General features: G+C 41.0%; 3 protein-coding genes and 1 long non-coding RNA gene across 4 annotated transcripts in view; 3 read left to right on the plus strand and 1 right to left on the minus strand.

Moving 5' to 3' along the window:
* Positions 1 to 12,347, plus strand: part of LOC146458925 (uncharacterized) — an 88,541-nt gene that overhangs the window by 30,549 nt on the left and 45,645 nt on the right. The window lies entirely within an intron of this gene.
* LOC146458929 (eukaryotic translation initiation factor 3 subunit C-like) overlaps positions 1 to 12,347 on the plus strand; it is a 40,921-nt gene that overhangs the window by 12,295 nt on the left and 16,279 nt on the right. The window contains exons 12-13 of the mRNA XM_085090118.1: positions 11,784 to 11,853; positions 11,972 to 12,071. Coding sequence (XP_084946244.1) covers positions 11,784 to 11,853; positions 11,972 to 12,071 — 170 coding nt within the window. The remainder of the gene's footprint in view (positions 1 to 11,783; positions 11,854 to 11,971; positions 12,072 to 12,347) is intronic.
* On the minus strand, positions 1,036 to 2,944 carry LOC146458930 (uncharacterized). The gene has a single exon (XM_085090135.1). It carries the CDS (start codon positions 2,936 to 2,938, stop codon positions 1,202 to 1,204), a length of 1,737 nt encoding a protein of 578 aa, XP_084946261.1. The 5' UTR covers positions 2,939 to 2,944; the 3' UTR covers positions 1,036 to 1,201.
* Positions 3,237 to 8,446, plus strand: LOC146458931 (uncharacterized). Its single transcript, XM_085090136.1, has 7 exons — positions 3,237 to 4,018; positions 4,118 to 4,263; positions 5,501 to 5,602; positions 5,858 to 5,926; positions 7,023 to 7,292; positions 7,428 to 7,526; positions 7,726 to 8,446. Exons 1-7 carry the CDS (start codon positions 3,796 to 3,798, stop codon positions 8,245 to 8,247), a joined length of 1,431 nt encoding a protein of 476 aa, XP_084946262.1. The 5' UTR covers positions 3,237 to 3,795; the 3' UTR covers positions 8,248 to 8,446.

The following is a 12,347-nucleotide window of genomic DNA, read 5'->3' on the forward strand; positions in this document are numbered from 1 at the left end:
TCCTGATCTTTACCTGTTGGAGCACGAGTCCTTTCAGCCAGAAAACTAACGTACGATCTATCGGCATACTCTGTTAGAAAGAAGTTTCAACGGAGACTGGCTTCATTTTGGAGAATTGTAAGACCATCGCTTTAAAAGAACAATCAAATCCTTACTTTTGTAAGATCTTGTAACCGATGTTTTAGACAAGAATTACAGTCAGTGAACGGATGTAACAGGCGCCTTGAAGAGGAAATGAAACAGTCGCAATCACTTTAAGGTCCACAATAGAACCTCGCGCAATGACGAGTACTATCCGTTCAAGAATTAAACGGCAAGTGTTATCCATTAAGAAAAATAATTTTAACATCCATTTTACTAAACGAGCAGCCCGGCACATTCCGTAAGCGCCATCCGTATGAAAAACAATGTTAGCATCCATTAAAACGACAAGAAGTATCGCTGGTTACCGGTAAACACTAAAGCTGCGAACATTCGAATGCATGTTGTATGCAAATCAACCGAAAATTCAGCATTTTGTTACTCTTTGATGTGCGCTTGTTTATGTTTAAATTGACAACAACAATTATTTTTGTGGGGTTAAACACGAAATGCGGAGAGAAAATATTCCGTTGCTGTGGCGAAAAAAACCCGACACTGAAAACCATTCCACATGCATTTCTGCTTTCGCTTATTGTTTTCACCGACCTACTCACCCGCGAAGCTTGTTTTGCATTCGATCAATCCATCGCGCGTGACGGGTAACACAACACAACTGACTTTTTTGACAGCGTTGTCTTGGTAACCACTAGCGTTGGGCCAAACTCGGTGAACTTGCACTTTTCATATGAGTGGGGAGCACAGTACGGAATTGCCTTTGATTTCTCGGGTTTTCCATTTTTATTTTCCGGCGTCGCAAAATTTTAGTTATATTAAAAATGCATTGTAAGAACAGAAGCTCGCGCACTTTACGAGTACTTTGGTTCGGTCGCGCTTCGCGATCGTTATCTTCGTAAATTAGTTTGTTTACATTCAGACGTAATAACTGACATGAAATTAAAATCAACATTGAATTTTAATGTGAATTGTTACAGTTTGTGCATGAAAGATGAATTAAACTCTATACTACAATTTTTAATTAGTTACATCAATCTTCTTTGATACCTAAAAATAATTGGTCATAATAAAGCTTAATTGAAAGGTCGTCATCAATTCACACAGTTCAAGGTGCGGGTGCCACTAAGTCTTCTGTACCGGGCTTGCAAAACTGGCGTATCTCCCTGAATAAGTAATTCTTGCGCTCTTGCGAGAGACCATCGGGGCTGATCGTAGTTTGGATAACAGAAGGAGGGAGATTCGCTTGATCTTTTAACAACATAAAAGGTTGTTCGGGACTTGTGACGAACTCTTTGCAGAAAACCATTCCTGGACTGTCCTTTGAAAATCGGAAGTGGTGGTACTTCTTTATATTGGGGATTCTCTTGAAGTACGGTTCCAGAAAGGATGCCCAGTCGAACACTGTAACTATGACTCTGCCATCATGAGTTCCCACAAGCTGTGCCTTATTAACACCAATGCTGCTTGAGTTTTCGACAAGGCGCGCCAGCTCGTAAATAGAAGATACGTAGGTGGCTTTGTATGATTTTTTAATCATCCCAAAGCAACGATCTGGACTAAATTTAGTGTGGCCAGCAACAAGAAACGAGTAGAGGATTGAATCATGGAGGTGCATCATAACTCTCCAGGCTAAGTACCATACAAAGTAATTGTTTTTGTTCTGACCCGCGCAGTTGTCAGCGTTGAGATGCGCGTCGGTCTCCCCGAGTCCATGATGTGCAAAATAGTAATGGACGTAGCTTATAGTTGCATTCGCTCCTTTACCAGCGGTAACAGCCTCGTCGATCAAGAAGTTGACTTGCTGTGGGATTGCCTCGCACATCACTCCAAATATTCCGCATTTTCGGGGAGTTTTAAAATATATAGGTCCCGGTTGCATCGGGTTGCTTGGGATGTGCACTTGCTGAGCGAAGTCAAAAGAGTAGTGCATTGTCCCCTTCATTGAACAAGCGTTCCGGTTTGTGCGATTCAATAATGCATTGTCTTCGATGTTTTCTAATGTTTTCTGTGAGTTTGCACAAGAATTCCTGTAGAATTCTCTTTCAGATTGAGCGCAATTAATGTGATCCTGATGATCCTTGATCAATTCTGCTTTTTCGCGTTCCGTAAGGTTGGCGGCACGTTGGAGTTTGTTTGTGTTCTGTTGACAAGTAATACAGAGATCTGTCATTGGCTTTGAAACTACAACATTCGGATAACATTGTCCCCAAATTTGATGAAATTTGGGGTAGCTGACTGCTCGTTTGTTCGAAGTTTGGCAGGCTTTCTCATACACACGCCAAACACCTATCTTTGTTTCACTTGACGAAAGCACCTTCACGTCGTCACTTTTGAATCCAGGTATCCTGCCGGGCAAAACAATGGCGTTTTCTTCCACATAGTTTGCTAGAAATGAATGAACGTTTTCGATGGTTTCCTGAGGAATTGTGTTTTCCGGGAGTCGTTTCGTGTTCCCATGTTGACGCGGAGAAATACCGTGCTGTTCGTAGTGTTCCTTTAGGCGTCGGAATCGCGAGTAGCTTATGCCATAAAAGTGCAAAAACATTTCCTTGCAAATTGGTTTAGATTGGTAGTAGAATGTACATCGAGGACTTCTCTTGCCACCAATAGACTCACTTCTAGTGAACGCCTGGATACTTGTTAAGATAACCAAATCAAGCTCTAAACTTGACAGTTCAAGGCAGTTGTTTAAATTAAACAGGGCTGTTTCTTCTGAAAACTGTCGACAACATGGCCCGTTCTTCGGACCGAGAGTACATCCGCAACCATCTTGAAGAAATTTCTTGAGTTTGTTGAGTAATTCATCGCAAGTTTCTTTCTCTCCGTTATTAACATCAGACATAGCGTTGTGTTCGTAAAACCGTTTTGAATGAGCTTGCTCGTAAGCTGGTTTCGCATAAGCGATCTCGTTGTTGTTGTTGTCATGGAGACGTATCTTCTTTGACAAAAGGAGTGGGACTTGAGGCCAATAATTTGCATATGTGAAAACAGAAAAGAACGAGCTTATGGCCTCGCTCACACAATGTTTACTTCTCGGACAATAACAAAAAAAAAATACATCTCTGGTTCTATTTAGTATAAATCTTTAATTCAGACAGTAAACTGTTCTCTTTTTTGAGAATACTATGAACTGTGGTAGGGTACTGCAGCGCAAACGCAGAGGCACGGGTTCAAATCCCTTAAAAAAATTGCAATCATGATAACTGTGATGAGAGTTATTTCGTCACGCGCTCATGGGTAAAAGACAGCCTCTACCGCAAAAGACTGATTTCTTAAGGTAGGAAACAGAACGAGCAATATTGAATATGCAATAACGCAACCTTTATTATGTTGAGCTCGATTTCGGACTTAATAGTGAATGTGCAATTTACATACTACTGTATATCTGCTTTTCTCATTTTCGCTGTTTCTTGCGCGTGTGAGCGGTAACAAAAGATTGTTTTGGCAATGTAAAAGAGCAGAGCTCTAGCTGCAAACTCATCTCACTAGAACAATGGAAAACTTACCAGCCAATGGGATTTTTACTTTGACACAAAAAAATAGTCTGCATGTAACACAGCCAATAAAATACATGGGATTGTAATTCAATGTCAACAAAGGAAGTGCAGTGGCCAATGAATTTCTGGGATTTTCGATCCTTCACTGACAATAGCAATCCATTCGAACAGAATAAAAGGACCTCTTCCAAATGATCAAATCATGTTTACCTGCTGTTTTGTACAGAATAGAATGTCTCTCAGAAAATTGTTGCGCGAGACTAATCAGTTGCCGTCGAAAGCTCTTTTCTACTTTCCCGAAGAAAACATGACTGGAATCGGCCCAACCAAAATTATCTTGCAAAAAGACGAAGCTGTTATTGGAGGAATGGTGACAGTAAATTGGCAAGGGGAAACAGTGGAAGCTAAAATCATCGCTCTAAGTGGTAAGTAAGCTAAGTAGTTAATTGTGCTACTCAGTTGCAATGTTTACTCTTCTTCCAGATATCTTGGCTTAACATGTTATTGTTCTTTTCTGGTTGTAGATAGTGGCGACGAACTAAATGAGAAGGATCTGTTATGGTCGGAACAGAATTTGAAGAAAACTGCTCCATTAGATGACGAGAGTGAGTTCGAGTGTCATGAATCAAGCCAACTGCCGAACGAACCACCAAAGAAGAGATCACGTTCTGTAAGTATCGTTATCTGTGCTGTTAAGCTCTAATCCGGTTTTTCCGGCGTTCATTTACGCCCGACGTACACTCAGTATCTAATCGAACTCAATCGAACACCAATCGTTCAATTGAGTTGGTAATCGAACAAAATCGAACATCTACTTTTGCTGTGAATTCGATTATCGAACCAATCGAAGGCAATCGAAACTCAATCCGATCTGATTTCGTTCGGAATCCATCTCTTGACACCTGAAAATAAGTAAAAGACGCAGGAATAATCATAATCAACTTTACTGAATGAAATAAACAGAAACGCGTCCAAGCAGGAGTTCAGTAATCGATTGTTCGATTGAGTACGATTTTCGACCGTTCAGCAATCAAACGTTGGATTGTGTTCGATGGACCAAATTTTATTGTGAGTTCGATTATGCTCGATTACCGAACCCAATCGAACGATTAGTGTTTGATTGGATTAGATACGCCGATTTCCCGCGATTATGTCCGGGATTATGGCGTTCTATTTACTGACGTCTCTATTTTCTATTGATTTGAGATCGCGCTGGAGTTTAGTTGTCCCTTAATTTTATTTAACTTGGAACTACCATTAAGTCTTGCTCATGAAGTGAAATCTTATAATTCTGTCAGTCTCGCTATCTGTGCTGTTAATGAGCTCTGATCCGGTTTTTCGGTAATCGAACGTTGGATTGTGTTCGATGGACCAAATTTTATTGTGAGTTCGATTATTTTCGATTACCGAACCCAATCGAACGATTAGTGTTCGATTAGATTAGATGCGTCGGGTTCACACGATTACGTCCGGGATTATGGCGTTCTATTTACTGACGTCTCTATTTTCTTTTGACTTGAGATCGCGCTGGAGTTTAGTTGTCCCTTAATTTTATTTAACTTGGAACTACCGTTAAGTCTTGCTCACGAACTGAAATCTTATAATTCTGTCAGTCTCGTTGTGCTATTAATGAGCTTTAATCCGGTTTTTCGGTAATCGAACGTTGGATTGTGTTCGATGGACCAAATTTTATTGTGAGTTTGATTATTTTCGATTACCGAACCCAATAGAACGATTAGTGTTCGATTGGATTAGATGCGTCGGGTTCACGTTCTATTTACTGACGTCTCTATTTTCTATTGATTTGAGATCGCACTGGAGTTTAGTTGCCCCTTAATTTTATTTTACTTGGAACTACCATTAAGTCTTGCTCATGAACTGAAATCTTATAATTCGCTTTCTTTCAGGAGAAAAGTACTTCCAAGGAAAAGGTGGTAACGTCGAAGGATAAAACCACGAAGCCTTCATCTGCCGCGACAGACGAACTGGTAGATTTGAGTAAGGAACAGGTAAATATTGTAACTGACTTTTTAACAATTTCTTGTTTGATTTTTTACCTTGATCATGGTCTTCCAACTACAGTATACTTGGATCGGGCTCTTATTTCATACAGAGTAGTCAATTATTCCATTTAGTAGTGTTAAGTTTATTATTGATTATTATTTTGGCATAATAATGACATGCAACGGAGTTTGGTAGTCCGTTTGTTGATTTTACTTAACCGACCCAACTTAACTAAAATCCAATAATTCGTTTTATTTCAGGAGAAATCTACCTCTAAGAAGAAGGCAGCAAAGACAAAGGACAGCTCCATAAAACCATCATCTGCACAGGTAAATTATTGTTACTGTTTTCCTTTTCTAAAAAAATTGTAGTTACGAACTTTTTTTTGGCAAACTGGCTTAGTGATGAAAACTTACTAGCAAGACGTCTGCATAGTCCAAACCTTTTAAGCACAACTCAATCTTTTATTCAATAAGCATAATTAAAGTCGCTTAATTGCCCGGCACTTTGCAAAGAAGGTGAGACTTTTCCAACTTCAATAGGATATTGTTTCAAGACCTTAATGATATGTATCCTTTAAAAAGAACAAACGATGCGAACTTAAATTATCTACTACAGTGGAACCCCGGTAACTCGAACTCGGATAACTCGAACTCTCCGCTAACTCGAGCTCAGTCCCGTTTCTGTTGGATTTGACTCTACTTTTCAGTCAATTTTACTCGGATAACTCGAACTCGGATAACTCGAATTCCTCGCTAACTCGAACAAAATTTTGTTTCCCTTGCACTGCCTGTTAAGCTGTCACAGAGAAAACAATTAACTCGGATAACTCGAACTCGGATAACTCGAATTCCTCGCTGACTCGAACCAAATTTTGTTTCCCTTGCACTGCCTGTTAAGCTGTCACAGAGAAAACAATTAACTCGGATAACTCGAACTCGGATAACTCGAATTCCTCGCTAACTCGAACCAAATTTTGTTTCCCTTGCACTGCCTGTTAAGCTGTCACAGAGAAAACAATTAACAGTGCTACAATGAATGAAAATATGTATCCATTGCACCTTGGAACGCCTGCCTACAAAAATACAGTATACATGTATTTAAACTGCTTTAACTAAAGCGTTCTCCAGTAGCTGAGAACAAATTCATAATGTTCACATCTCAAGGCGTTCCAATTCTTTCTTTAATATGTTGACAACTTTTTGTTTTGACCCGAAAGCCTCAGCTTAAATGGGTTCGAGTTACCGGGGTTCTACTGCATTTTTGGGCGTTTGCGAACCGACCATAATTCAAATTTACTAGCCGACCGGAGTCATTGAAAAAAAATGATTGTATTCAACTCTTAGTGACCGAAATTCCTTATTGACAGCATTAACGGGAGCTTTGTAAAGTACACTAAATCGTTGTTGTTGTGTTGTTCTCCAGGAAAATACAGTCGCACGATCAGGAGACCCATATCAAGAATTTCTGCTAGAACAAAGAAAGAGGGAAGAAGAGTGGGCAACCAATCGCCGAGCAGGCGCGGCCAAAAAACAGAGGCTTTCTTTGAAAGAAATTGATTCCCCAGGCAGCATCAGCAAGGACGAAATTGATTCTCCAGACGATATCAACATGATAAAGAAGGAGCTCGAGGCAAAAACTAGAGAATGTGACCTTTTGAAGAATAGGATCCTAGATAGCGAACGTCTTTTTAAGGTAAGCACAAAGCAGTGGGTTCTGAATGAAAGACATAAATGTTTAAATTAAGTACCACTGCCAGTTTACATTGTTTCTGTAAATCTGTTAAAGTATTAAGAATACAACTAATTACATTTTTTTCTTGGCCACCAGGTGATGGACAAATTCGAAGACTCCCTTGTCTCATTGGAAGAGAACATGGTGCGCAGATTGTCGCGAATCGAGCAGCGGCTAGAATCTTTAGAGACGGTGGTAAGTTGAATGACTGATAATACTAAGAAACATTGCGCACACGCGCACACACACACCTTTTATAAATCCAGCAACATTTTTCAGTGAACCTGGCATAGAAAGTTGTTAAAAGCCCTGTAATTGCAACCGATGGAAACTCTGACAACACTGTTTGAAAACGAGAAACAAATTAGTTACGATTTTTTTCTTCTTTTTTCAGTTCAGGAGTGAAGAGAACTTCAACTCTTCGTGTATGTCGTCGAATCAAGATCTGTTGACGATCGACATGGAGACAATTGCAACTTTGCGAAGCGACGAAATCGAAGCCAGCCTTCCAGCTACACCAGAAAGACCTTCAGCGCCCATAACGGTAACCATTGACACCAACGGCAAGGACAGCAGAGATGAAATCCCGGTGGCCGAAGATGTGATTCGGACTTGTGTTACTCCCAGAAAGGTGCCAGGCGTACAGGCAGCGCTTCAGCAAGAAACCAAGAGGCACAGATGTGCAGTGAAGCTTCTTCCGTACTTCTTCACTGACGAAGAACTTATCAGCAGCAACACCGACGGCACCCATGGCAAACAACCTCTAGACAGCAACAGGCTGAATTCTTTGAAAGTTTTGGTTTTTAGTAAGTTTGCCGTTGAATGTGCGGCTGAAAAAGAGAAACTTTGGAAATACATCAAGGCTAAAATTAATGATAGATGTCGTGCCCTTAAATTCGCAAAAAGGGCAAACTGAGGAGAGACATTACGAAAAGAACTTTGTAAACATAATTTTTTAGGATTTATTTAGGATTTAGGATTGTTTAGGATTTTTTTTAGCAGAAAGAATGTAATTCCAGAAAGTTTAAGAAATAAAAGATTCCATGAAGTACACACGAAGACTAAAATTAATTTTTGACCTCATCATTAGTGGTAGATATTGACTGAGCTGCAAATGTCCCCCACCATCCATCTCCAGTTCGGAGAGTAATGATTCAATATTGACATCGGGACATCTTTTATTTTTATAATCACTAATGCTCAAAGAAGAAGCAGGAGAACTCATGGCTATTTTCGGACAGCAAAGAAAACCAAAATTTGTTACAGCTCAGTTGATAAACATTGCTAAGACAAGTAAATGGTCGTCACGAAACGCTTCACTGCCTTCATTTGACATGTATTCCCGGTGGATCAAATTTCATCGAAAATTTGCATAAAATTGTTTACCAGAAGTTCGAAAACAGAATCCGAAAGGCCGCTGCACACTAGCCGATTTTTTTGGTTGTAGAATCGGAGTCAAAAATAAGAATCAATTGTCTTGGTCCGCCGCACACTAGCCGACAAGGCCCGACAACAGATTTTGAGATCTACAACGACGCGTTGTCAGATATCGCTGGACAATTTAAGCCCCCATCTTGTCGCAGACTTGTCTGAATTCACTGCACACTAGCCAACATGAAGATTTTTCATCGGCTGAGAAAAGAACCGGCTAGTGTGCCTATAACTTAACCCAGAGTCAAAGGATTCACCCAATGTAATTTCTTTTAAATATGACAGTCTGCGGTCGACGTGCATGCTCGAAATAATTATTCTAGCCAGTGTAAAAATAATTATATTCCCGGAGAAACGGGACGACCTGTAGTTGTTGTCGATTTGCCCGACTGAAGAAGACTCGATTCGCCTGATCATTGGTGGTTTTCACAATCGTCACAGTGAACTCTTTCGACGTTAAAAGCCTTCAGTCAATTAGCTGTTCTCAAGAAGACTTTGCAACACCATTTTACACTTCCTTACTCCGTACTTTTTTCGATCGACCGCTTGCACCGTTTGGGTGAACTATAAGGAACAACTTAAAAACAAGGTAAGAACGTTAGGCGGACCAACCGTTAGTGCGTCAGAACGAACCTGCACTAAAAGCGTTAGAATGTTCGGAATAATCATTTGAGCGTTAGAATCAACCGTTTGACTTTGAGCGTTAGGACAAATCGTTAGAGCGTTAGAACAAATCGTTAGAGCGTTAGGACAAACCGTTTGAGCATTAAGACAAATCGTTAGAGCGTTAGGACAAACCGTTTGAGCGTTAGGACAAACCGTTTGAGCGTTAGGACAAACCGTTAGAACATCTGAAAAGCCGTTAGCTATCCGTTAGCTATCCGTTAGTTTTCTAACGTTTAACGGAATATCGTTAGTGTACGTTTTCCCAAAGAAGGTCACATATGTGGTGGCTCCTAAAGGAGCCGTTTGTTAAAGAGCTTTCAACTGACCAACAGTTTACTCGCTATCGCTCTCGCCTTCACTTTCCGTGTCGAACTCGTTGTCTTCTTCATCGTCGTCGATTTCCTGCACCTCTTCAGTGTACACGACGTCGTCCTCAGTTCCATCTAAAGAGTTGGAGATTCCACAGGTCTTGAAGGACTTAGTAACCATCTCCGCCGGAATCTCTCGCCATGCTTCATGCACCCATCGAAGTACAAGATTTCTCGATGGTGCCTTCTTCTTTCCAGCCGGAGTATACTCGAACGGGCCGCTGATCATCCAGGCCAAGTACTTTCTTCGGACATTGTCCTTGAACGGCTTGTTCAAACACTTGTCTAACGGCTGTAAAACAGGGGTCAGGCCTCCAGGGATAACTGCTACATCAATTTTCCGCCGGTTGAGGTCTTCTTTCACTTCATCGGTCAAGTGAGCTCGGAATGAGTCCCACACTAACAGCGACTGTTCATTACGAGGGGTGCGCGGCAAACACTGGCGAATCCACTCCTTCACACCTGACTCATCCATCCACCCTTTCTTGTGGAAAGAAACACGGAGGGAATCTGGAACGACGAGATCTCTCGGAAACCGGACACCTTTGAAGATGACCTTGGGTGGAAGTTTTGTTCCATCCGCAGCGACGGCAAGTGTGACAGTGAAGCTCCGCTTTTCTGCTCCGCAGGTTTTTATGGGAACCGTTCGGCTGCCGGTGAACTCCAGCGAACGCGTTGATGGAAGTTCGAAGCGCATCGGTGTCTCATCCATGTTGTAGATTCTGGATAAAGGATACCCAGCTCGTTGCCTGGCTGCTATGATGAAGCGGTGAAACTGCACAATTTTCTCCTCCATGTCTTCTGGCAGTCGCTGGGCTAGGGTTGTCTTCGCACGCAAGCTCACCGAGTGTCGTCGTTTCCAGTTCTGATACCAACCAAGGGAAGCTTTGAATGCGGGATCAGTTGAAAATTCTTTTGCCTTCAGGCGTAGCATCAATCCACTCACAGCAAAACCTATGAAAATAAATGAAAAACCATGTAAATGAATAAAATTCAAGCGACTCGAGAGTTTGTTTACTTTGAGCTGACAAGCATTGTTAATTTGTTATGACGATTAGCAAATCCGACCAATGGGAAGTGTCAATTCCCACGCTTTGAAAAACAAACTCACGTGGGTTCATCCTTGTGAACGTGCCTGTCGTTTTTTATCAATTCTTCATTTAACGCTCCTTTTGAAACAATTTCAAAACAAATCAGCGTCAAACATTTACTCACCTTGATCTCTTTGCTCGGTGAACCACTCCAATATCTGCTGGTCTAGCTCAGGATACTTTGGGGTAAAGCGACCCATAGTTGTACGTTTCGCCGACATCTTCAGCTCACCGTTGAAGAGTTTGGCCTGATCTCTGCGCCAACGACGGACCATGGACTCACTAAGTCCATACTCTCGAGCAATCTCGGAGTTGTTCTCGACTGCTTCCGCTTCTGCAACAACTTTAAGCTTGAAAGCCATATTGTACGATGAACGGCGTGCTTTCGGCATGATAACGGCAAGCGATTGATTATTGGCTTCGGTAAGCAGTTGGTAGTTTGTGACGATAAAAATCAGTCTGGTGGCATTCGTTTTTAAGTTTTCTGCTTTATAGTGCAGTTAGAATCAATTAAAAAGCTTTTCATTGTTTCTAAAAGGTGTGATTTTATTCTAAACAATAACTTTCAACATGTTTCCTGAGAGGAAAGGTTTCTTGAACGAACGCTCAAGTAACTTTTTGTTTAGAAACCTTGGTCTCGGCTTATAGCCGATATTTTTTCGATTTTTTTCTGTAAGCTTTTGCCCACTATCATGTCTCACAAGTTTAGGGTCTCGGCTTATAGCCAAGCTCGGCTTGTAGACGAATAAATACGGTAAGACCCCTCTCTTAACTGGAACACTGACAACTTTTGGAACACTGACAACTTCTTTTGTTGGAGTCATTGCAGCCATCTGTTGCTGCAACCTTCATGAAATAACTTTTGTGTGACAATGATTCCATTCTTAATTTCACAGGGTACAGATCGTACAGATCAGATTGAATTCTTGAAACAGCTGAGAGTTATTTCAGACAATGCCAAATTGGGTAGGTTTAATTTTTTAGAACTGTTGTAAGTTATATTTTCAGACTTTGTCAGTACTACTGTCAAGCAACTTACCCTACTGTAGGTTGATTAATTATAATAACATTTGTTTTATTGCAGGTTCTGGCATGACAGTGAAGCTTCTTTTCAACATTATTTCATCCATCTTTGACTACAATCCAAATGTTGCCACGTGTATGAAAGCAGAGATGTGGCAAGAGTAAGTTTAACCTGAGCTCATTGTCTCTATATCTTGGTGTATATAACTATACCTGCCAACTTTTTCTGAGTCAAACGCGTGAGATTTTTGTCTCGTCATGACCGGGATTTCCGAAAACGTCCGAGTCACTTCCGAAGATTGCCGACGGTGTTCCGAAGACTTCCGAACGTTGCCGAAAATAAATGACAATGCTCCGACTACCTTTGAACACTAACGATTGTAACGGATTGTAGAGATTTGAAAGCTTTTGCGATTGTTATAAAGAGCAAAGAAATA

This window comes from Pavona decussata, unplaced genomic scaffold (genome assembly GCF_977016875.1).
Source record: "Pavona decussata unplaced genomic scaffold, jaPavDecu1.1 SCAFFOLD_225, whole genome shotgun sequence".
Taxonomy (NCBI): Eukaryota; Metazoa; Cnidaria; class Anthozoa; order Scleractinia; family Agariciidae; genus Pavona; species Pavona decussata.

Excerpts from the sequence above, each read along its gene's own strand:
- LOC146458931 (XM_085090136.1), top strand. The coding sequence starts at position 3,796 with ATGTTTACCTGCTGTTTTGTACAGAATAGAATGTCTCTCAGAAAATTG. Across the intron at positions 5,927-7,022 it reads TAAAACCATCATCTGCACAG|GAAAATACAGTCGCACGATC; the intron begins GTAAATTATTGT and ends GTTGTTCTCCAG. Across the intron at positions 7,527-7,725 it reads TAGAATCTTTAGAGACGGTG|TTCAGGAGTGAAGAGAACTT; the intron begins GTAAGTTGAATG and ends TTCTTTTTTCAG.
- LOC146458930 (XM_085090135.1), bottom strand. The coding sequence starts at position 2,938 with ATGTCTGATGTTAATAACGGAGAGAAAGAAACTTGCGATGAATTACTC.